The sequence below is a fragment of the Mirounga leonina genome, unplaced genomic scaffold (assembly GCF_011800145.1).
Source record: "Mirounga leonina isolate KUSES-001 unplaced genomic scaffold, KU_Mleo_1.0 Mir_129, whole genome shotgun sequence".
Lineage (NCBI taxonomy): Eukaryota > Metazoa > Chordata > Mammalia > Carnivora > Phocidae > Mirounga > Mirounga leonina.
The window spans coordinates 9,392,367-9,418,451 of record NW_023270323.1 but is presented as its reverse complement, the minus strand read 5'-3'; the positions used below and the strand labels follow the sequence as shown (position 1 = coordinate 9,418,451).

Genomic DNA, 26,085 nt, shown 5'->3' with positions numbered 1-26,085 from the left:
CTTCAGATTTGCTCATTTGAGGCAACTGTAGTCTCAGAAGTCTTTGATACATTCTTCATTCCCCAAGCTTATGAGCCACAGATTCATGACAGGTTCAACTATGACAGACTACTCCTCAGTGAGAAGGCAGGGCGGGGCTCTGTCAATAGCGCCAGGGCCCGTCCCACAGGCGGTCAACCGCAGAAAGGCGCTGTACTCACGATGATGGGTATGGTGTTGGCTCGGGACAGGATCTGCTTGACCAGCCGGTATCTGTCATACAGTGGCTTCATTACCTGACGTTCATTCTTGGTCACCTGAAAACAAGAGCATCAGAGCTAAGAAGCTGCCCCTGTCCCGCTATCAGCTGCTCAAGCATGCTCTGGGCCTGGAGGAAATACAGATGATTCAACTCCTCTCTCGCCATTCTTGCAAAACTTATTTAAGCTGATAGTAGTAGTTAGTCAGTGAATGTTTAAAATACCTACTTCAACGGCAGATCTTTGGGAATCACTCCATCAGCAGGATTGCTTTTCTTAAATCAAAGCTATGACCATGACTGGTTCCCTGTTTAAAACTATCCAAAGTGATTTCCTATTTTCCAGATCCAGGAGAGAAGAAAGCATGTATTTCTGTGATAATACTGTGCAGCTCTGTAATCAGATTTTTTTTTTAAAGATTTTATTTATTTATTTGAGAGAGAGAATGAGAGAGAGAGAGAGAGCATGAGAGGGGAGGGTCAGAGGGAGAAGCAGACTCCCTGCTGAGCAGGGAGCCCGATGCGGGACTCGATCCCGGGACTCCAGGATCATGACCTGAGCCGAAGGCAGTCGCTTAACCAATTGAGCCACCCAGGCGCCCAGATTTTTTTTTTTTTTTTAACAAGTCTTTCTCCCCCATGAAATTGTTTTGTTTTTAAGGCTAAGATTTTGGCAAACAGTAGGTTTTCGAGAAACATCTGCTGATAGACTGCATGGACGGACTCATGTCCAGTGCCTTAAAATCTGGCAGAATGCTCACAGACATAGAAAGGATTGCGTCTACAGGCAGGGGGGAGGAATCAGGCCCAACTCCCTGGGATTGTACTAGAAGCCCTTCATCATCTGCTGTCTCTTCTTCCTGTCATACCTCAAGCTCCAGAGATAAACCAGGTTGTCTCATACCTCTTTGCCTAGTTCCGTATGCCCTGGAACGGCCTCCTCTCTGCTCCTTGGTTTGGAAGATTGCAGATCATGAGCCACCTCCCCCCATGCAGACTTCTTCCAACATCCCCCACTCTGAGAGACCTGCTCACACACCTCTGTGTCACCTACTGCAACCTGTGTATACTGCGTAACTTCACACATGCTTTGCTGGCGATGGAACGTGTGAATCCACTCCAACCTGGTTCCCCATGTGATGTTATCAGGCAGTGGGGGCTTTGGGAGGTGATTAGGTCATGGGGGTGAAGCCCTCATGAACAGGAGTAGTGCTCTTATAGAAGGGCACTACCCCAGAGAGCTCCCTGGCCCCTTCTGCCATGTGAGGACAGTAAGAAAATGGCTGTCGGGGAACCAGGAAAGGGCCCTCACCAGACACTGAGTCCATCAGAGCCTTGATCTTGGACTTCCAGCCTCCAGAACTGTGACAAATAAATGTCTGTTGTTTATAAGGCCCTTGTGTATGGTATTTTGTTATAGCAGCCCCAGTAGATGACACATTTTACTCTATAGTAACTATTTGTTGGCACATCTGTCTCCTCTTCAAGACTGTAAGCTCCTTGAGAGCAGGAGTATGTGTTTTTGTATCCCTGGAAACTATTTCAATGCCTGACATAATGGAAACATTCCACAGTATCTGCGAAGTGAGAGGATATTTCAAACATAAACATGTATGCAAAGTGTATAGGTATGCACACATTTCCCTTCTTTACTTAAATGCCAAAAGAGATGAAGAGTCTTTGTTTCAAGTTTGCAGTTTGTCTTCTGCACTTTATTTCCACTGGGCACATAAGGCAAGAGTTACAGATGTAAGGAAGGGCAAATGGTATTATGGGCCTGTTGGGACTTCAACTTTGCAGACAACCGTGGGTTATGCACGAATGGATTATTCCTTTGTAACCTTTTATATTTGCCTTTCTCAAAGTGGTCAACAAGTGATCTCTGGACGAACTTCACGTGCCAGGATAGGATACTGCCATTATGCAGAAACATCTTGTGGACTTATTTTCTATGAACAGCAATAATAATAATCTTCTCTATTTCTCCCGAATATCACAATATTGAAAGGCAGATGGCATTTTCCTATGGCTAGCTACCATATCAAAAGGAGTTTTAAAACTGGTATTTCATAGAAGATGACTGTCCAAAATGAAAGGGAACACAGGAATTATTTTATGTCAGAAAGACTGAGGATCAAACCACAGGTGTTACTACTAGACACGCCTACTGCAAAGGCTAACATGAGACAACAGATCATGTCAAGTGTCAGCAAGAATGCTGAAGAACTGGAACTCTCTTTCACTGCTGCTTGTGGAACACTCTGGACAACAATTTGGCAGTTGTCCAACTAAAGCTGAGCATGTGACTCCTCAGTTCCGCTCTTAAGTATAAAAAAAACAACCACCAAGTATGGCCGCTAGCTCACCAAAAGACACACCGAATAATGTTCACAGCAGCACCACCTGTAACAACCACAAACTGGAAACCGCCCATATGCCCGGCAACAGAACGGGTATGTTGCCCAAACTGAATACTGCACAGCAATGAGGATGAATGGGCCACAGCTACAGGAGACATCATAAATTAATCTCACAAAAAGACAGCCAAGTAAAATAAGCCAGACACTACAGAATATGTACTGTAAGATTCCACTTACGTAAGTTCAGAAATAAGCAAAGAGAATTTACAGCTTTAGAGTTAAGATAATGGTTTTCCCTCATGGAGTGGAGGTCATGGTATTAACTGGAAGGGGACAAGGAGCAGGGCTTCTGGAGGACTGGCAACATTTATTTCTTGGTCTAGATGCTAGTTACCTGGACTCGTTTACTTTGTGAAAGTGCATCAAGATACATATTTACAATGTGCGCTTCTTTCTGTATTTAGGTTATACTTCAACAAGAGTTCAACAACAGCCGCAGATAAGTCTGAGGAGTAGAAATGGAGTGGCTTGTACAATCTCACGTGTGAAATGATAAAATTCAGGACTGGAACACATGGAATACCTTTTTAAATACAAGATGTATCCATTAAATGTGTTGCAGATGAGGTTAAGGCACATCCTAATTGTCAACACATGACATGGGGTGAAATATTTTGTGCAAGATAAACAACTGATAGTTTAGTGACCAAAAGGCATACGAAAAAAATAATAAGGAGCTAGCATTTCCCCACTGTGGACTCACATCCTATTATTTGTTGCTTGGCAGAAACATTTTTGGGTTGTAAAAGGAGAGTCTGAATTTTAGAAGGAGACTTTGCTAGTAAAACCAGCCAGATGTGGCAAATTTGACAGAAGCCAGTTTCCTCTCTAATTCTTTGTTGAAATTTTCTAGTTGGAGCAGATGAAGAGGATCCTTGGTTTAATTCTTTGGCTTATGACACTGATATTTAGGTTTTCTACGAATTGCTCATGTTTTAAATTGATGATCCTCAGGAACTAATCACCTGTGAGTGATTTGATAAAGTCCAGTTTCTGACTCTGGAGAGCTAAACCCATCATAATTCCACCAAAGTTAACACTGGCATTTGATAGAAGTGTCTAAACACCAGGAATATTAAAGATCTTTAAGTCTGAGGGGTGGAAAGAATTAACACTACTTGATTTACACCATAATTATTTTCATGATATATATCTGAAGCCAAAGGCTTGGTGATACTAAAAGTTGATACAACTTTCACTCATCATAAAACCACATCACATGCAATTATCAGAACTGGATTTGTTAGTAGAGCCAAAATCTAACCAATAGTTCCATAAACAAAGCAGGGCCTTGGCTGAACTGTTAAAAAAAAGGGTGAGCTGATATTAAATGGACCATGGGAAAACTGTTTGGAAGCTGCTGTCTCTTATTCTTGAGTCATCGGCTGCTCGGAGATTCTGTTACTGATGGAAAACAGGCCTTTGAATGAGCCAGTAAAATTCTCTGAGCCTCGATTTCCTGATTGGTAAACTGCAGCATTCATATTAGAAAATCTTTTATGATCTATAGTTGCTTGGAAATGACTTTAGGCCAAGCATGTAATACATTGTATTTTCTATTACACTTTCACTCCTTTTGCCTCAAACCTTTACTAAATTTTCATTCAGGTGGTAGAGCTCTGAATGGTTTTCCAGTGTGTGGGAATAGGGTTATTACTAAGATGTATTTTTGCACACAAGTCAGAACAACATAAAAACCTAGATGCAAACATCTAAAGGGTGAAGGCAGCACCTCCCATTCTGTCTTTGCTTTTTTTTTTTTTAAAAAGATTTTATCTATCTATCTATCTATCTATCTATCTATCTATCTATCTATCTATCTAGAGAGAACACACAAGTGGGGGAAGGGAGAGAGGGAGAGACAGAATCTCAAGTAGACTCCACGCTGAGCATGGAGCCCAAAGTGGGGCTCAATTCCAGGACCCTAAGATCATGACCTGAGCAGAAATCAAGAGTCGGACGCTTAACTGACTGAGCCACCCAGGCACCCCGGTTTTTGTTTTTGATTAAAGAAATCTTCAACGACTGATCACTTACTATGCTATTTGGTTGCTCTGTAAAGTCTCAGATAATATTTCCAGGTACCAAGGGAATACCAGCTAATAATTAATCCACATTTAAATAGAGGAAAGTCTTGGACACAAATTACAAAGGACCAATTAGACAACCGCATTTGCCTGTCTTTATCTTTTGTGAGGGTTTTTGTCTTAGCCTTGAATAAAACTTCCTTACAGCAACACCCATCCGGACTCTGTTACCTGGACAGTGCCACACAGGTGAAGAGAAAATGACTGATCCTTTTAATGTGAAGATAAAGATAGAATTAGAACCCTGGAATATCAGAGCTAGAAAAGCCTTATTTTTTCATACGATGAAACAAAGCCCTGGAGAGGGTAATGATTTGCCCGAGGCAACAGATTTGGGTCAAGAACCCAGGTTCACGGACTCCCAGTTCAGTTTTCTTTCCATTCACAAATAAGACATGAAGTAAAGTAGGATCTTAACACAGTGAAGACATACTAGAAATGTCACAATGAAGCATTTTCTTCTAATAGGGTCTGACCACGTTGTCTTCTTAATGTAGAGAATTCTGCCTTCCAAGCACAGAGCTCTGCCTAGGTTGAGTTCACAAGACCTCTAGCTATAAACAGTAGCATGGAAGCACCATTTTGTGAGAAATTATGCCACAGGCAGACAAGAAACTATACAGCCTCAAAATCTTCTTAGCAAAACAAGTGGTTTGAGTTTGCGTGTGGAGGGGTACTCCTGAGTCATAAAACTACTAGCAGGAGAAGACAAATGAGATGGATTCTTATAACGACTGCATCTTGGCCCATCGACTCAGAAAGAGGTAACTCTCTCCTCTTTATTATCAGGTAAAAATAATAGACTGGGCAAAGATCAGATCATCCCAAATAGCAGAGAGCCAAAGGGCAGTATTTATTTAAGGCTTCAGAGTTTGCATTTAAATTTGAACAGAGTGTGTTCAGTGTCACGTTAGTTCCCAAGATATTAAAACATAACATGAAAATATCCTGATGAGGAAGAGACTCAGGAAGAAACCAGAAGCTCTGAGCAAGCAACCCATTCCTTCTACGCTCTCATCAAGGAGTGGTCTGTAATATGGTGACCTGCAGTTGTGTGCTGTACTTTCTGTGATTATCTTTCGATGAGTTCTTTAAATGTTGAAAGGACATGCTTTCTTAATAATTAGTAGGGATTTATGTGCCCCTGTGTAAATGAGTGTGTTTTGTTTTTCATTCACGTGTCACTCTGTGGAGTGCCCTGTTAAAGCAAAATGCCTTGTTTAAAAAATGTACAAGAGCCGCACACAACGGCTTTGGCCTGCGATTCTAACAGTCAGTCTCTCATTGTCCTTTCAAATCAGAATCTGTAGATTCAGCAAAAACCCATGAGCTTTGAGCACCTGCTTTTCTAAAAACAAACAAATAAACAAAAGAGTGTTGCCCAAATGGTATTTACAGTTCAGGGTCCATGGCAACACCACAGACCTAAGAATGAAAAGTTTACTCTTTGATTTTTCACACTGGCCAGATATCAAATGAACTCTGCTTTTCCTGAGGAGGCTGGAGCATCAAGTTGCAGAGAGGCAGAGAGTCTAACCATGAACCAGCAACAAATGCCACTCAAAGTTCTAGAGAACTTGTTCCCTGCCCGATGAGATGCTAGAATGCAGACCCAAAAAGGTGTTCTTCCAACATCTAAAAGAACACTGAGAGGAAAGGAAATAATAGAGCAGGGCCAAGAACTAAGATTTCATATTCCTAATGATAAGAGAGTTAAAACAAGGTGCGTTCTCTCTCCTGAGTTCATCACTTAATAAGAAGTAGGCTGTAGACAGCAGAACATAAACCTGTAGCAGAAGTGACAACATCATTGATGGGCACCCCCTGAGCCACCTGCCAAGCCAGCCAGCCCACTTCCTCAGTGCCAGACAGCCCACAGGTAAATGTGTCTGTGCGTGTCTGACCTGCCCATTGGTCTCCATGACAACCTATAACGGATAGCTATGGATGGTATAATCAAAGCCCTGGACTCCTACCTCCGTAGCCCAAAGCTCCAGGGCTGGTCTCAGTAGGGCTGGGATCTCAATCTAGGACTGCGGACCCAAGTCCCTGCCCATCCCTTCAGCCCAGGCAGAATGAGAGGCTCTGTGTCCAACTTTGAGCAACAAATACCTGGCATCCGGGCCCCCAAATTGGCCGTAAAGTTTGGTACTAGAAAGCAGCTGAGAGATTGTGGGGCCTCAGGCAAAGAAGTCCTTAAAGGAGTCCATCAATGTCAGATGTGAACCCACATGAGAAAAAGAAGAAATGCTGAAAAGGAAAGCACACAACTCTCCCCCTCCTTCCGCACCTGCCTGGTGGCCATGAGGAGATCTATACTTAAAAGGCGCTGAGCTGACAGTGGAGAAGGGCCTTCTCTCTGCTAGAAGGAGTTCAGTTCTACTTCTGCAAGTTCTGAATCCTCCAGGAGAAAAGGACAAGTTTCACAATATATTTGAGCTCCAGTGCCTTTCTGGTTCAATGCCTTTAAAAAATCCAAAACACAACTTGGCCTGAAACATGACCATTATCCCAGAGCACCAGTATTTTTCCGCTTTAGGGACAGGCCAGTAAAATCAATCATCAGCAGCTCCAGCCTTTTTTTTTTTTTTAATTTAAACCTGATAAATTCAGAACCAAAAATACCATGGAGGATGCATTCTACAGACAGTTTATTGGGCACATGGTATGTGTCAGGTCTTTGTGCTAGATGCCAAGGATCAGGTGCCCCATTAGGTCAACAAAATTCCTGCCCTCACAGATCTTAAAGTCTAGTGCATTCTTCTGGGACCTTCTTTATTCAAAAGAGTGTATTTTACATGAAAATACCATCTCCATTATATAGCCGTGCCTGTGACTGGAAGAGAGACCTCTGCATTTTGGCTGTATACAAATCCTTCTGTGAATATAAACTTCACGCTCCTTTATAGCTGCTCTTAAGAACTTGTTTTGTTGGATTTTAGATAACACTCTCCACAGAAGGTCACTGAGAGTAACTGACAAGTATCTGATTACGAGTTTCTCAAGGAATAGAGCAGAAGCCTCTCGTGCCACTGTCCACCCCCCCACCCCCCCAGGACTAATGACAAACACACGATTTGCTGAGTAACAAATCGCTTTTGATGCTTCCTGTTGCTATGAAAAGGCAAGTCCTATTTTGGATTCCTCACACTTTTGGTTTAGGATGGGGGCTGGACAATTGCACTACTGGGTATTTACCCCAAAGATACAAAAGTAGGGATCCGAAGGGGTACGTGCACCCCGATGTTTATAGCAGCAATGTCCACAATAGCCAAACTGTGGAAAGAGCCAAGATGTCCATCGACAGATGAATGGATAAAGAAGATGTGGTATATATATACAATGGAATATTATGCAGCCATCAAAAGGAATGAGATCTTGCCATTTGCAACGACGTGGATGGAACTGGAGGGTGTTATGCTGAGCGAAATAAGTCAAACAGAGAAAGACATGTATCATATGACCTCACTGATACGAGGAATTCTTAATCTCAGGAAACAAACTGAGAGTTGCTGGAGTGGGGAGTGGGGTGGGAGGGATGGGGTGGCTGGGTGATAGACACTGGGGAGGGTATGTGCTATGGTGAGTACTGTGAATTGTGCAAGACTGTGGAATCACAGATCTGTACCTCTGAAACAAATAATGCAATATATGTTAAGAAAAAAAAAAGAAGAAGAAGAAGAAGAAGGTAGCGGGAGGGGAAGAATGAAGCAGGAGAAATCGGAGGGGTAGACGAACCATGAGAGACGATGGACTCTGAAAAACAAACTGAGGGTTCTAGAGGGGAGGGGGGTGGGAGGATGGGTTAGCCTGGTGGTGGGTATTGAGGAGGGCATGTTCTGCATGGAGCACTGGGTGTTGTGCACAAACAATGAATCATGGAACACTTCATCTAAAACTAATGATGTAATGTATGGGGATTAACATAAGAATAAAAAAAAATTAAAAAAAAAAAAGGATGGGGGCTGGAACTTCTCTACAGATAAACACTGACCGCGGCTACATTGAAGAGAGACTGAATTTTAGGGCAAATCATACTAGTTTAACACCTTCATTTTAAGGACAAGAATGCCTCGAGCCAGTGACAGCGTATGGGGGCAGACCTAGGGACGGAGGAGTCTCTAGGGATTTGTGCACGCATCTGTAATCTACACCCCCTCCACCACTGTCCCCCTGAAGCAGGACAGTAGTGACTAAATGTTAGCTGCAAACTCATGTTTCTTTGGAACTCAAAGCCAGCATCTGTTCCACAGCTTAAGCCTCTCCTCAGTTTAGCCTCCAGAGAGCCTGGGTCTGCTGAAAATTTGTAGGCATCTCCTAAACGTCAGGAAAACTCATATGTCAAATACCGAACACAGAAGATTCATTTCTAAAGCCACACAGTTGACCCCAATCAGGAAACCCAGTACATTCACATACCGGCCGGCCGTGAATGCTTTCGTAATATAACAGAGCTTTCTGCAGAGCCACCTTCTCGTTGGCAATCTGGTCTTTGGTCATATCCTGAATAAACACAAGGAGAGAAAAATGAAAGGTGGGGAAACATTTACAAGCACTCCTACTTCTTTCTGTAGACAAATCTCCTCAAGTAAGGTTACAAAGCATCCTCCTACAGTCGTTCCTCCGGGCTCTATTCAGAGCTCGCTTAGGAGTCAGCTTGTCCCGGCTTTCTGCCAGCGAAAGAGCTAGTACAGCAGAGTCGCCATCAACTCTGTGTCCCACGCGGCCGCAAAGGCAGGATGAGGTAAGCGGGGCTGCGAGGCACGTGGGGCTTAGGTGAATGGCCCAAGCCAGGACTACAGCCCCAAAGGTTCATCTACGATCCTTCTACTCTAGAGTCATCAAACTGTCTGTTAACCTGCACGAGTTCTTTCTGCGATCTCTACATGAGAGTGTTCTGCTTTCAATGTGTCATCATAAACCAAAGTACTAGCACTGAAAACACTCTCAGGCTGTTCCATCTGCTTCTCTAGACATCTAAGCGTGTGGGAGACCAGGGCGTGGGAGGTCTGAGCAGGCGTTGCCGCGTCCCTCTTCCCACCGGGACCCATGTGTCGGGCCCTGTGTTGCCACCATATTGACTAGCAGTTGGCTTGGGGCCGCCACCGAATCCCCACACCTTAATGTCCTCAGGACGGCTGCTTTCTGCCCGCTTCTCCTGGAGCTTCCTCTGGATGGATTCCAGCGTGGCTTCGACGCTAGGCTTCACAGTTTTATCGACGAGCTCTTGCTTCTTCTCGTCTTCTTTCTCAAGCTGGGAACCGAAACTCTTGGGGAGCGTGTTGCTTCGCTGCCGCATCCTGGGGCTTAGGTCCTCTTCAGATATCTTTAGTTTGGACTCTAGTTTGAAAACATTTGGGGGTGGTGACATATGAGAATTGATGTCTGCTGAACCCCAATTGTTTTTCTGTGGTGTTACTAACCATTCAGCCCCATCTTTTTTTGGAAAGTATCTAATTATAACAGTAGTCGAAATCCCTGGGTTATTATGTAAAACCTGAGAAAATGCTAACATCTTCTTGGATTATCTGGAATAATTCCCTAACCCAAATTCCTGAAAAAGCTTTAGCTATGTAACGTTCATGCTTTAGCCACACCAACAGGTTTGCTGTTCTCAGAATGTGGCAGATGGTTCTATACCCACTCCCTTACTGTTTAACAGCATTGACTGACTGATCCAGCACCCCCAACTGCTGGCCAACTTTTTCCAGATAACTTACATACGTCATTTTGGCATTATTTTCCCTTTGTATTCCATTTGGTTGTTTATATGACTATCTCCTAAAAGACAGCATGCTTTTTGAGGGACAAGGGCCCAATCCTTTTTATATTCCTCCGTGCTTACAGGTCTTCTCCTAACACCACAGCAAATAAAAATTCATGATTTAGGGAAATGGGGAAATGCTGCAGCATTTGCATCTTAACTGATCCGGGTTGCCCTGTGATGGAGAGCATGGTGAGACGTGGGGAAGGTGTCCCCCTACACCAGGAGCGCTGGGAAGCAGCATCAAGGAACTTGTCTTTCCGAACTATTTCAACAGGGGCACTCGGGATGTGGTGAGATCGTGAATCCTGCAGGTGGCTTGTCTTCCTGAAACCATGGCATAGGTCTACAATGTCACCCACCTTTAAGCTGTTTCCGGAATTTGGCAAGGTCATTTGTCCATTTTAGAACCTCTGGGTTGGCTGCTTTGTCACTATGAGAAGGCTGAGAAAAGCAAAATTGAATGTAAATGTTTGCAAACTGGGGCAGGAAAAAGAAGATGAGTTTGATGATCAGTTTGTTCTAATTTCTTTTAATTTTTTAAGATTTATTTTTTTCAGAAAGAGAGAGAGGGAGAGAGAAAACACAAGGGGGGGTGGGCAGAGGGAGAAGCAGACTTTCCACTGAGCAGGCAGCCCAATGCGGGGCTCGATCCCAGGACCCTGGGCTCATGACCTGAGCCAAAGGCAGATGCTCAACCTGACTGAGCCACCTAGGCGCCCCCCCGGTTTTTTTTAAGAGAAGATAATTTTATTGTTTTGGGTGGTTTCAATACATAGTTTTATACTATTTTATGTCTTTTTTTTAGGTTTGTTTATTTATTTGAGAGAGTATGCATGTGTGCAAGTGGGGGGAGGGGGAGAGAAAGAGCAGGGAAAGAGAATCTCAAGCAGACTCCCCACTGAACGGGGAACCCAATGTGGGGCTCGATCCCATGACCTATGAGATCATGACCTGAGCTGAAAGCAGATGCTTAACTGACTGAGCCACCCAGGCGCCCCATGATTAGTTTGTTTTAAAGAGGAAGAGATGGTTGAGTCCCACCGGAAAAAGAAATTCATCATGAACAATTAGAGAAAATGTCATCAGTATAATTCCATTATCTTTCTTTACATGGTTATTTTTGATGCTTTCAGAGAATTCCTCACAGGCAAAATGCTGGACTTCCGTGAAGTCCATGGCCCCTTTTCATGAGTTGTAGGGTTTAAGTTGTCAAGCTAACAGAATGGAAAGCAGAGGGGACATACATCTTACACTGGAATCACCATGCAAAGTGCCTTTCTGCCACTCTTGTGGGCAATGCTAAGATACAGCTGAGAACAGAATGAGGTAAATACTAATGAAAATTTAGAAGATAATCTTGAATTAAGTTCGAGCCAAAATAAAGAGTCATTTAATGATTTTTCCCATTCCTTCACAAGGTTAAGTTTGTAAGAGGTCAACTAAAATGTTCAATCGTATTTGTAAGAATACCCTGTGCAAGGAAAATGCTGATACATGATGTCTGGGGCATCTCAGGGTTTACTAGCCAGTTTCTTTCTTTTTTTTTTTTTTAAAGATTTTATTTATTTATTTTGACAGAGAGAGACACAGCGAGAGAGGGAACACAAGCAGGGGGAGCGGGAGAGGGAGAGGGAGAAGCAGGCTTCCCGCCGAGCAGGGAGCCCAATGCGGGGCTCGATCCGAGCATGACTTGAGCGGAAGGCAGATGCTTAACGACTGAGCCACCCAGGTGCCCCTACTAGCCAGTTTCTATTGCCTTTTTGTTTTGGGGCTCCCCAGAAATCTCCCTTAACTTTTTTTTTTTTTCCTACTTCTCACCTTTTATTTTTATTTTATTTTATTTTTTTTTTAAGATTTTATTTATTTATTTGAGAGAGAGAGAATGAGAGACAGAGAGCATGAGAGGGAGGAGGGTCAGAGGGAGAAGCAGACTCCCTGCCGAGCAGGGAGCCCGATGTGGGACTCGATCCCGGGACTCCAGGATCATGACCTGAGCCGAAGGCAGTCGCTTAACCAACTGAGCCACCCAGGCGCCCTCTCCCTTAACTTTTGATCACTTCTCTGAGTTTCTAATATGCTGGCATGTGAGCATTGTCAGGGGACAGGAGTGGATAGGGACAACCCTGTGAGGAGACACTTACTCTGTACTTCCTCTCCTCTTCAAATCTATCTTCGAACTTTCGGATCTTCTTTTTAAGGCTCTGAATCCTTCGCGTGAGCTGGGCAGGTGTCAGGTCCTCCTGCTCGTCATCGTAGGACCCGAGAGAGGAGCTCCGGCGCCTGTGAGGGGCACAGGGTGGAGCACTCGCTGCCTGCCGAGGGGCTTGGGGATGGGGATGTGGCACGGAGGGAGAGGGTCCAGACAGTCTCCATCTTCCCATATAAAAGAAAGGGGACTACCAATTCATCTTGTGACCCTGAGCTCTCTATGTCCCACTTATCAAATAGGCCTAACTTTCTCTTACTCACATTTACAATTAGCAAAGGTAGGACTGAAATATGCACTGCAGACCTGAGAGTTAAATTTTAGATAGCTCTGGAGAGGATGTGCTAGTGGAAATTCAGTATGCAGTGATGTAGTTGGGCCAACTGAAAAATTACAACAGAGCCTGTGTACTAGGATGGAGAATTCCCAATATGTTCTTCCACAGACTTACAATGTAGTTAAAAAAAATTGCCAGCCATCAACACCATTCCTATTCTTTCTAACATTATGGCGATGAATACATTTGCTTATCAGCAACACACACATACCTCATGAAAGAATGGGAATTTGGGGGAGAAGGAGGCACTTCTGTGTCATCCAGGTACTGCCTACTCTGCCCATAAGCATAGAACCGAGGAGAGAGCATGGGGTCACTGTCTTCATCCAGAAGCTGGCGAATCAGGCGCCCAGCCTGCGGGGAGAGGTGCGCTTCATCCGAGTCCACATTCTCCTGCTGCCATGAGAAGGTAGGGAGGGGTTCTGGAAAATAAGGAGGGGAAGAAGTCAAAATTGCTCAGGAAAGCATAATTGTTTCCTAAGTTTTCTGAATGGCTTAGGAGGCACTGAATTTAGGAGGCATTGAACGACCTCACGTTTCAGATTTAAGGTTCCGATGAAGGACACTATGCCCCGACTGGAATCATCAATATATCTGATAAGTCCTCACCTGCTTTCCAAAGAGAATTTGCTAGGCCTGCCCGGAGGAATGGCCTTGAAGAAGGAGAGCAAATGGTGTATGCTTCCAACCTCCCCCGCAAGTCAGAGGCAAGACCTTTTCCAGGTGAGGGTATTATGGAGAAGAAAAGCATGTATGCCAGGGAGAGAGAGATTTGGCATCGTGGGCTATACGTCCTTCACTGAAACAACCAGGGACACATTTGTCTTGCGAGAGCCCATTTACCTAGGAGTTTGCACCTTCCATTTGGGGCTTTCAGTAAGCTCTTCATGTGCTTCTGCTTAGTGTTGGGATTAGTATGTGTAAGATGCATGTTCTGCACTTGAAGTTTCAGAAGCTGCTCAAGACTACAGTTAACCTAAGATGCTTACATAAATTAGTCAAAAACAAAAAGAAAAAGGATGCCTTACAAAGGGTAAATCTGTACAAATTATTTTAGATAGTCTTTAAGAAAAAAAATGCACTGAACACAACATCCTGATTTGTCATTTTTGGAGTGAATAGGGTGATATTTATTTCTCTTTCCTTCAAGACCCATCTCAATATATTCCTTTCTGCATTAAAAAAATTAAAGATAAATCTCAGATGATGTAGGGTATTTCATCTGTAGCAGTCCCTGTGTTTAAAAAAAAAAAAGGTATGCTTTAAGTATACTTATGGATTACTGTGACTTACACAAGGCTGGGATCTGGCCATGCTCTGAAATTCTGGGATTCCTAGAGCAACATTTGTTCCTTCAGCTATCAAAGTGTTTATCAGATCTACAAAATTATCTCACACAAGTGCCTGTTCAGTATTTTATTTAAAAAGATCGTATCAGGGGCGCCTGGATGGCTCAGTCGTTAAGCAGCTGCCTTTGGCTCAGGTCATGATCCCAGGGTCCTGGGATCGAGCGCCGCATCGGGCTCCCTGCTCGGCGGGAAGCCTGCTTCTCCCTCTCCCACTCCCCCTGCTTGTGTTCCCTCTCTCGCTGTGTCTCTGTCAAATAAATAAATAAAATCTTTTAAAAAAATAAAATAAAAAAATAAAAAGATCGTATCATAATCATAGAACATTAGAGCTGGTTGAAACTTCATACATCAACTAATTTAGTGATTTCTCAACCCCACTGCACGTTAGCATCATGAAGGGAGATACACATAACTTCTAATGCACAGGTTCTCACCACCGCCCCCCCCAACTAAACAGATTATTTAGGTGAGGGCCCAGATACCTGCCCCCCCCCACAAGCGTACTTTAAAAGCTGACCAAGTGATCCTAAATGCATTCAGGTTTAAGAACCATGGATTCAATCCAACAGATTATAGACAAGGAAGTTGAAACCCAAAGAATTTAAGAGCAAATCTAATTTAAGAATTTAAGAGCAAGTCTAATCAACGAGAAGAGTTGGGACGAAAACGAAATCTCCTGACTTGAGGGACAGTGCTTCAATTTAGTATGTGTCAGATGCTCCAATCACAAGGAAGGCTATCTGAAATTTTTGAAGATCCCACAGTAGGAGAGATAAGCATATTAATGTAAAAAAAATTAACCTCATGTGGAATGAGGTCCATAGGTTCTCAAAATTTAAAGAGAATGAAGTTATCTGGGAACTCAGATGGTAATATAAATTACTTTTAAAAAAATTAAAGCAGTGTTAAAACAGTTTTTTATCTGCTACTCTCAAAAAGTGGCAGGGAATATTCTGATAGATATATCTGGCTAATACTGGAGGTGACCAGGAGGTGCCCCCTCATTTGCACTAAAGCTTGCAGGAGGCTCCTCCTAAGTGTCACGGCTCAGATACGGACAGCTCCAAATTCCTGGCATAAAAGAGGAAAAAAAATCGATGAGAAGTGAGGCAAGAAGAGGGCAAGAGGAAAATAACCCCTAGAGAAATAAGAAAAGTGTAGTGTTAAGATAGCGAAAATGGAACTATGAAACTAGCCAGACTGTATTTTTTTATTTCGTGGTAATTCTTAAGACAGCAGTGATTTTCTGTAAGGACTAATATCAATAGAGCCAGGCAGGGAAAGGGTTAAGATGCAGCCGGTGATAACCTCACGGCAGAGTGGCAAAGGAGCAAAACAAGGTGGGGAAGGCCAAGGTGGTGTGGAGGGGACAGAGGGCACAGGCAAAGCAAAGTCTGATGTTGATATTGGCACGTGGGTGTGCTGGCTAGTTTGACATTTCTACTCATCACAGTTTAGTTTGAATAGGTGTTACCTTAGTTCCTGAAATCCTTTAATTTGTCTGAACCTAGCAGAATATCTCTTTAAACTATCACAACTCATCTTTCAGTTTTCAGTTATGTGGCCTCAGTGTACAAAATGAGAGTGTCTGTGACCATTATCCAAACAGGTCTCCAGTAAAAAATGTATTGTGATCCTGAATTAACGATACAACACTAATCATGGAACTGAGTTATGCTTGTTTGATGCTTTGTGGAGCCATTCATCAGATTTCCTTTGTGTTAACACAGACCCATTCTTGACCACTCACTTGACTGATAAGAAGACCCAATGTGCCCTTTTCTTAACGTCACCAGTAGTATATATGAAATACACAGCTGAAGCAATTCAAGCTTATGGGTGACATTTTCTCTTAAAGGATATAGTTAGCATAAATGAATTCACTAAAAATTGACAAATGTAAAACCATTATGAATTTCAGTTAACAAAATAAAAGGTTACGTTGCATCATTAGTATGCACGTAGAACAGAAGTGAAGTTTCTCACCCATGCAACATGAAATGCTTGCATTTCTCTCTCTTCTCTCTCTCTCTTTTTGTTTCCATGGGTTTATTCATTTACTTTATTGAAATATAATTAACATACAGTGTTATATTAGTTTCAGGTATATAATATTCAACAATTCCCTGCATTACTCAGTGCTCATCAAGATAAGTGCACTCTTATCCATATTATCTACTCCATCCCCCCGCCCCCAGCCCCGACCTTTCCTCTGGCAACCACCAGTTTGTAGGTAAGAGTCCATTTTTTGTCTCTTTTTTTCCCTTGTTCATTTGTTTCTTAAATTCCACATGAGTAAAATCATATATTTGTCTTTCTCAGTCTGACTAATTTCACTCAGCTTAATACCCTCTAGGCCCATCCATGTTGTTGCAAAGGGCAAGATCTCACTCTTCCCTTTTCTTCTACAGAATTAAAATTTAAGGCTCTTATAATTTATAAAATTACACATAATATATAGTTCAATATAACTAAATCAGTAACACCAAATATTCTTCTGTTTTAGTTTGTAATGATCTAAAAATACAAGGCCTACTCATGTTTTGATAGTTGACACTTAGCTAGATAAAGAAGAAAGAACCAAAAAAGAACAGTGTAGTACAGAACAGGATGCAAATTGCATTGCCTGCCTAGAGATTCAGTTTTGAGGATGTATTCATTGACCACTCCCAGTGCCTAGTCTGAGAAATAGTTTATATTTTAATCAGTAATTCTAGAGCAATGAAATGGACAAAGATATTCCAAGAAAAGTATTCAAAGGGAAAACAGAAAAGATTTGAGGCTTCGAATTAGATTTTCATCTTAAAGCACCGCATAAAAGAAATGCGTTTTTATATCCAGACCAGAATTCCTTAAGTTCCGTGGTTTTAGTCACGTGTCTTATCACAAAGAACTCTGGACATAAATATGGCATGTCTCTCTATGAAAAATTAATCCATCAGGACAGCTGACATCACAGCAGGTCAGAAGTCACAGAGATAAGAGCTGTACTCATCCTAAGTAATCGAAAAGAATAGACCCTGGGGGAGTTCCAACTGAGACAGTACAGTACACACGGAAATAAAGGAAATTCACTGAAGGAAGAAGAAACATGTTCTGAGTAGTATTAATGTGGTCATTGTGATATAGCTACTCTCTGCTTAGCCAGTTGGATCCATCTGCTATACCAAAGAAAACTGGCTACTAAGATAATTTGTTGAGGAAATCTGCCAGAATTAAGGGAGCTGATGTTTTCCACTTCTCATTTCCAACTACATGCTATTTAGCATCATTACTTCCTGGCACGATGTCATACCGTCTTTCAAGGTGGCTCCTCGGTGGTGCGAGGAGGTATGTACACATCCCAGACACTGGAAGATGCAAACCCCACCCGGGAGGGAAATCCTATTACAGAAATTTCCTTAGTGTTCCAAAACGTAACCTTAGAACAGTAGTAGTCCTATTAAATTGTTCAAATAATCTTGCAAACTCTCAGACTTAGAAGGAACCTTAGTAGTCAGCTTTGTCAATCCCAGGTTAATCCTTACATTTCATATATCTGCTTTGTCTCTGTTTGCAAATGTAATAAGTAGGCCCTTAATTGCTCCATTTAAGTCATTAATAAAATGTGTGGAACAGGCTGGAGCTGAGGACTTTACTAATGAGAATACCCCCATTTGTGTCAACTTTGATCTGTGTATCTGCATGCTTGATCAGTTACTAATTCACTCTGCTACCTGACTGCCTGCTATTCCTTCCACATCTGACAGGGCACTGGAATCCCTGTTAAAGGCCCAGCTGAGGTCTTTTCAAATGCGACATTTCCTAACCCAGAGTCACACACACAAACACACACATGCAAGCACGCTGGTTTGGTAAGATCTGTCTTTGGTCAGCAGTGGAGGACCCAGCAATTACGGACTCCTTCTCTGTGTTCAGAGCCACCCACTGTCATTAGGTAGAACCAGGCTCTGGTTTCAAAGAAGTCCAACTTAGGCTGGGTCTTCCTGAAATTATACTTGGAAGCATTTATGGAAGATAGTAATAACATCAACTAACACTCAGGTAGTGCCTGTTAGGTGCCTGTACTGTGCCAAGCACTTTGCAAATACTAGCTCACTTAATCCTTGCAACAAACTTACTAAGTGAATATTACAATATCTGTTCACTCATTATTATCTTTTGTTATGCCTATTTATTTTTATCTTTAAAAAAAAAAACATTTATTGGGACGCCTGGGTGGCTCAGTCGTTAAGCGTCTGCCTTTGGCTCGGGTCATGATCCCGGGGTCCTGGGATTGAGCCCCGCATCGGGCTCCCTGCTCAGTGAGGAGTCTGCTTCTCCCTCTCCCTCTGCTGCTCCCCCTGCTTGTGCTCTCTCTCTCTCTGACAAATAAATAAAAATCTTAAAAAAAGAAACACATTTATTTATTTGAGAGAGAGAGACAGAGCATGAACAGGGGGGAGGAGGCAGAGGGAGAGGGAGAAGCAGACTCCGTGCTGAGCAGGGAGCCTGATGTGGGACTCATCCCAGGACCCTGAGATCATGACCTGAGCTGAAGACTTAACTGACTGAGCCACCCAGGTGCCCCTGTTATGCCTGTTTAAAGATGGAGAAACTGAGGCCGAAACTGTAACACATTTACTAACTTGTCCACAAAGCTGCTAAAGCTGCCTGGTCTTAGCCATTATGGCCCACTGGCTGCCGGGATACATAACTGGCATTGCTGAGAAAGAGGCATCAGAGAGGAAGTCAGGAGATTTTGTTATCTTGAATCATCATTTTGCTTCTTTTGGCCTCAGCTTTCTTATCTATATAATGGCAGTGTCCAGTCAAAAGGTCTTTACGATCCCTTGCTTCTTCATCATTCTTTTAGAGAATTTCCAAAGTTATTTTGGACAAGTAGTAAGTAATAAATAAGAAATACAAAGTATTTTATGTCCTTTAAAAATGTTCTTTTAAGCTTAACTTCACCAGGACAATGTTAATAGAACAGCTGAGTATTTAAACCTCAAACCTTTAAACTTCCACAGATGGTAGCCCTAAAACAACATGAATTGGCTGATTAGGAACATTCTGATTATGAAATTCTGAAAGGCTTTACATAACAAATAATAGTACATTTGATTTGTGTACTCATTTAATTTTGGAGAGTGGAAGTAATAAAATGAAAATATGATGTGGATAGGTAAAAAAAATGTGCCCTAATACATAGCTACATACAGAGTGAGAGAAAAAAAGGAAAAAGCATGTATTATGTATCTGCCAACAAGCATGATTAGACTCTGATCCTGTATTCACTTTGAGAGGGTTCCACTCTATCTAATTATTAGGTTCATTTCCTTTTTTGTTGCCCTGATACAACATGCCCCAGAAGCCTGAGAACGCCAGTGCCATATGGAAGCTTCCACGGCTGAGGCTAGCGCCAGCAGGCTGCTCATTGAGTACCGTCTCACCTGACATTCTACGCTTCTGTAATGAGAAAGAGAGTGTGACCTAAGGTGTGGGCACAGGGAACAGACCAGTAAACCAAAAAGAGGGGGTTACACTACATGGTGGCTCTGAGACTGGTAATGGAGACTTACAGGCGGATTCTGGCTCAGAAGGTTTGATTAACTATTACTTCCATTTATATATTTTGTTGCCCTGGTTTCACTTTCACAGTTTAAATTAGTGCAAAGTGGATTCTTTACTGCAAAGCTACCATTTTCTGTGTTTCTTAGTGAAGCTATAAAAAAAAGGTAATATTTTAGTGACTGGACTTATGGTTCTCATCTCATCTATCCTTTATGCAACAGTTCCTTTATTTTGATTATACTTACTGTTATAATGTAAGGTGAAAATTTAAAATAAATATATGATAAAAAATGGCCACTGAGGGCGCCTGGGTGGCTCAGTTGGTTAGGCGACTGCCTTTGGCTCAGGTCATGATCCTGGAGTCCCGGGAGCGAGTCCCACATCGGGCTCCCTGCTCAGCAGGGAGTCTGCTTCTCCCTCTGACCCTCCCCTCTCTCATGCTCTCTCTCTCTATCTCATTCTCTCTCTCAAATAAATAAATAAAAAATCTTAAAAAAAAAAAAAAGTGGCCACTGAAAGCAGTAACCAAATGATCAAAATGGCCTTGAAATGAATCCATGTAGATTTTTAATATGTGCAAGTTCAGGAAGTAATGCAGTAATTGGCAAAAGTTAACACAAGTCCTTTCATAAATTACATAGATAACGTAATAAGCATTTCCAAGCCTATTGCATTCCCCCCCCATAAGCTTTTTAAAATTCCATCTTGTTTCCCAGTATAACATAAAATGTTGGTTCCTTCATATTATTATTATTATTATATTTAGAAGAGAGTTCTTTACATTAAGTAATAAAACAGTTTTAAGGAAAGTTAGCTTCCAACCACACTGGAGGGAAATTTCATACTGCCCTCTTAACATGTGCTGGAAGAAATCACAAATTTATGACTGACCAAGATAAAAATTACCAAACGGAGTCCATTTCAGGGGGGGATTAGATGAATCTCCCTGCCCCCTTTACTGAATATACCAAGATAACGTGGCTAATTTGAATTCTGTCCAAAAATCCTAGTTTTTGTCTAGAGTTCTGTGTGGAGACCGTATTACTAAAACCCAGATACAGCACTTGTTTTAGCTACTGCTTTTTTCCTTTATTTGGATAACAGTGGCTACTGTGGGACTTATTTTTTTGCGGGGGGAGGGGTGTTGTTTTCAGTGAATTTAAAACATACCTGAATATTCCAAAGTCCACAAAACAAAAGAAGAACAATAAAACACTACCCAGGAATGTATCACTGAAATTAAAAACAAAACAAAGCAAAACACCCTGCAATTTTTTCTAGTGACCGTATCATGAGCTGGGAAGGTCTGAGAAAATCTCCGACCCAACTGCCTAATTACACGGGAAAGGGCTAGAACATGTTTCTTGGATTGCAGAGAGGGAGAACTAGAATAAAAAAACAGTTTGTTTTCGCGTCACCAAGCCCTGGACGCAAGGAGCATAAAGGGATTGCTATTTTTCACCTTGTGGTCTCTTGAGACGGTCTTTTGCTCCTTCATCTAAACTCATTATCACAACGAGTACTGTTTGGTTTAAAAGGGGTGGGGGAGAAGACCAGGAAATCCAGGTGCTTCGGAAAAGGACGGCGGTCTTGTAGCAGCGATCGTCTCTGTCACTGTGTTAAGTCGTGCTGTTGTTCTGAAACCCAGCACACGATTTCTCCCTCTTTGTAGCCTCCAATCACACCCAGCACACACAGGCAGCTGGGCATGCATTTCGGATACACCCTGAGATAGGTCTGGATGCAGACACAGGGATCAGGGAGGAAGAGCAGCCTGATGACACCGAAGCAAGCACCTTCCTGAAATGCCGTTTTGACAAGATGAGCACACCCTCTTCTTCCGCACAAGTACACGCCTAATGTTTTGCCAAAAATCTCTAGAAAAAACAACCTTAAACACTGTATTATTGCAGGCTTTCCCTCGGAAGCACTTTTTATTCAGTGTTCTCGCTGAGGAGCAAATCCCTTATGCTGGCTAACCTGGCTTTTAAAAAATTCTGTCCATTAAAAACAAAGAAGCAAAGCAAACCGAAACACCTTTCTTGAAAAAATGGGAAGGAGATTTCATGAAGGAGGTAGCTGGTTGGCACGTAGCAGCGGGAAGAGCAGCTACACCCAGATGAGGTCCTAAGCGTGTACGGCTTGCTCAGTACTCTGCTCGGTACTACTAGAGGGGAAACACACACGCACTCGTATCAGCACTCCTGGTGATTTTAAGAAATAAAGACGGCTGCAAGGTGACGCTACGAGAGAGGGCAAGCACATTTTCTTTCTTAGATTGCAATTACTCCTGGCAACATTTAATGTGACACATTCCTATGCCAGGGAAAGGATTTGCAGTCATTTAGAAATGCAGTTACTCCTACACCCATCGCTTTCATACATCCATGTGGTGACGTGCCTCTCATTTAGGCTACTTTATATATGCTTTTCTGATATTAAATCATCCAAATAGCAGAGGATCTTACCTTCCCAGTTCTTCTCATCACACAATGCAGTCAGGTCGAGCTCAGGCACTTCGGAGACAAAGCTCTCCTGCTGGTCATCGGCATCTTGAGTCCTCTGCAGTTTGGTGTCAGGTGCGCTGGGATGCTCCTGAATCTTCATTGTGGGGCTCTGTAATAACAGCACAACGTCTCCAAATATCTGCTGCTCACCAAAACCCACAAACGTCTGCAGCAATTCCTCTCCTTCTGGATGAAACCTCCCAAGCTGTGGCGGTGGATGCACCCAGCCCAGAAATCAAAATCATAGCTTGATGCCCCCTCGATCCTAGCTGGCCACTTGCATGCAAAAAGCAACCGTCCATCTGTGCTCTTTAACTTTTCTTCTGTGAGAAAGACAAGAGGATTTCCACGAGCTGCTGCTCTGGGTAACTGCAGGTAGCTGACAGTCTTGATGGTTACTGACTGGGGCCGGGAAGGAGGGGAAGGAGTTTGTGTTTCCTTAAAGGAGTAGGGCTCTGCAGACCGTAAACAACAACAAAAATCCTGCTACTGCTGTTGCTAAGGCTGGGGAAGCAACACGGTGTCTCCTGCGTGCAGACTTCTTTGCCCCTTAGGGGAACAGTCCTGCAAGGCCGGGAACAGAGGCTGTGTGCACGAATGCTCTCCTGCTGGCCCCAGCAGGCTTAGATCAATTAAGCGGGGCTAGCTGCACAGTCCCAGATTTCCTGTGGTTGTTTTCGCCCCAAGTGTGGGGAGGACAGACTATTTATGGAGGAGCGCTGGGCATTAAAGCATTGTTGCGCAAATTCAAACAGCACAGGGGTTTGGCGGCTCATCTGGGCTAGCAGTAAGGAATACGGACTCTGGAAATGAGCCAAAATTACACAGGCAGCAGGACTTTTTTTTTTTTTTTTTAAAGTAAAAAAACCAAGAACTGGCAAGTCAGCAATGCATAATTTATATCTTACAAATATCCAACTGTCACTTGTTTTCCTACAAGTCATCTAGTCTGAATATTAAATACTCAGCTACACTTGGTTTTGCTCGTTGGGGGCACCTACATCCAGGCTGAGATATCTGGGGGATGGGAAAACCCTCTCCCAAAGGCTGCTATTTTAACTAAGTGATTTTATGTGAACAAAATTTGCATTGAAATTCATTCTTTTTTTCCTTGCTCTTTTAGCATCTTGTAAACCCAACCACTGTCACTTTCCCTTCTCTCCTAAGATTATAAACACAAGTGTTTACTCACAAATATTCTTCTCAAGTAGCACAGATCTGTATAAAAGATTTTCTTGGAGAATAACTGGAAATTTATTTTAGCAAATATGATAAAAGAAAAAAACCCAAACATCTGGAAGTCATAAATGATTCCATTAATGCATAAGAAATGCTCTTCTGCTTAAAATAAGCACTATTAAGACTTCAGCTACTTTTAATAGCTATTCAACCCACTTTGATATCACCAGGGAATAGACGGGGCTTTTACTATTATATTTCCACAAAATGATGCGCAAGGACCGCTCTTTTCTTCACCACATGGGGAATACAGTTCATGATGAGCTACCAAAGTCAGATGAAAACGCCAGGTAAAACTGGGGCTTTAAGATACTTTCAAAATGCTGCTTGTCTGTTGGGGGAAAAAATCGAGTATGCATTTATGCCATAAAAGTTATTTGTTCCTTGAGCTGAATCTTAAGTAGACCAGGGCTGAATGACCAAATCTGGCACTCAGCTTATTAAGAGCTACAGGGTCAGTCACCAACCGTGTGTGTGTGTGTGTGTGTGTGTGTGTGTGTGGGCGCGCACGCGTCTGTGTCTTAGAACCCGCATACCGCAAATACACATTTTCTCAAAAGATTTCTAACACTTGTTCCACTTAGAGACATACAAAAAGGAAGGCTATAAGAAATATGATTCCATACTGTAAGCCCAGCATGTTGTCCCTGAGGAGTACTTTTTGGCCCCTGACACTGCACTACAGTGGGACGGACAGGGATCTTTCTAACAAGCAGACCTGCGTGGCTGATATTCACTGCGCTTGCTGCTCGGGCTGAGCTGCTTTACGTCTCTGAGCCTCCATTTCTTAATCTGTGAAACGGCATGAGCAATTCCAATCTAGCAAGGTTTCTTTGAAGATCTGGGAAAAGGTATGCAAGGCCATTAGCACAGTGCCTGGAGCATAAGATACACACAGGTGAGGCCCTCAGTCTTTTCATCATCTAGGCACCATAAGAAGATGAGGAAAACACTGCTACATCTCAAAATACCAGGGAGAGGTGTTGGAGACGAGCCATGTTCAACAGCAACTCAAGGTGAACCGTGCTACCTTGAAGAGGGGAGTTCCAGATGCATGATGAACAAACAGACCCACTCGGGGTCCCAACATGAGTCAGCAACAGCGATTTTGTTTTGGGGACAGTGTGGGTGAGAGGGGTTAGGAGGAGGAGCAGATGCAGAGGCAGGCACCCTGGGGTTTGCTGGTCATAGCAGGGGAGGACAAGATGGAGGGATGGCAGGTGATAAGGGCATCGGATGAGTGGATGCTGGACTGAGAAAGGCTTGTATGCTCGGCTAAGTTTGGATTTTAGCCTGTAGTTGATAATGGAAAGCCACGGAAGGATTTTAGAAGCAGAGTAACAATGGTGAAATGTGTTTTCCAGGCTGAGGCCTTGCAGATGGGAGTGAATGCTGGTGGGAAGACCTACAGGCCCAAGCACTGGGTTCTGTAGGCAGCCTGTGTCCCTTCCCAACGCCAGATACTGGCTTTGCTTCCTGCCATGCCTGTGTCCCCTCAGGGCACTTGGAGTCCTGTGGTGCTTGACACGACACATGTGAAAAGCTGAAACACACACACACTAATGTAAAAATGTGTACTTTTTATGATTGTTCCATCTGTATTAGCACCCATTTCAAAGGAAATTGAGATTATAATTTTTTTTCTGCATCTGAATTAGTATCCATTTTAAAGAAAACTAAGATTAGAAAATTAATTTTTCCCCTCCAAAATGCACAGATTTCTTCATTCCTTCTATGACATGGTTTGGTGCACCCCCTCTGTGCTGGGCATTGTGAGCCATGCAAGCTCCCTACACTGAGAGAGCTGATATTTTGTGGAAGAGGTTCAGGAATGCTCAGTGGGGTTCTGAGGACAGTTGACTTGGGCTCAATACAACAACAGACCATCTTGTGGATTAGTTAGCTGCCCTTCACAGTGTTCAGATGAAGTCTGGGAGTCGGGCATGTGGGAGAGGGAGAGATTACTGCCCTGGGTAGGAGGCTGGAATAGACAACCCCTAAGATTCTATTATTCTAACGAAGAGAATCAGGTCAAAAGTTTATTAGTTTATTCATATGTGTATATATATATATCACATGATATAACAGGGCCACTGTGTGCTAGAGATACGAAGATAATATTTACTCATTTATTCAACTAATAATTTTTGCATACCTACTACATGCTAGACAGTTTTCTAACACTGGAGATACTTCAGAAGACAAAATAAAGTCTGTCCTAATGAATCTTACAGGAAGTGACAGTAAACAAAGAAAAAATGTCAGATAGTGACATGAACTATGGAGAAAAATAAAGCAGAGTAAGAGAGATGATGGAGGTGGGGGCCATGGTCTGCTATTCTCTATCTGGTGGTCAGGAAAGCCCTTTCTTATGAGGTG

At 42.8% G+C, this 26,085-nt stretch overlaps 1 protein-coding gene across 3 annotated transcripts in view; it reads right to left on the bottom strand.

Moving 5' to 3' along the window:
• FAM13A (family with sequence similarity 13 member A) overlaps window positions 1–26,085 on the bottom strand; it is a 351,884-nt gene that overhangs the window by 13,299 nt on the left and 312,500 nt on the right. For 2 of the 3 annotated variants that reach the window (XM_035004519.1, XM_035004518.1), the window contains 7 exons: window positions 22,429–22,576; window positions 13,267–13,477; window positions 12,654–12,885; window positions 10,872–10,953; window positions 9,865–10,085; window positions 9,165–9,248; window positions 201–296 (listed from right to left, as the gene is read on the bottom strand). In XM_035004519.1, the coding sequence (XP_034860410.1) occupies window positions 201–296; window positions 9,165–9,248; window positions 9,865–10,085; window positions 10,872–10,953; window positions 12,654–12,885; window positions 13,267–13,477; window positions 22,429–22,576 (1,074 nt within the window). The remainder of the gene's footprint in view (window positions 1–200; window positions 297–9,164; window positions 9,249–9,864; window positions 10,086–10,871; window positions 10,954–12,653; window positions 12,886–13,266; window positions 13,478–22,428; window positions 22,577–26,085) is intronic. The other variant, XM_035004520.1, reaches the window with a different exon arrangement.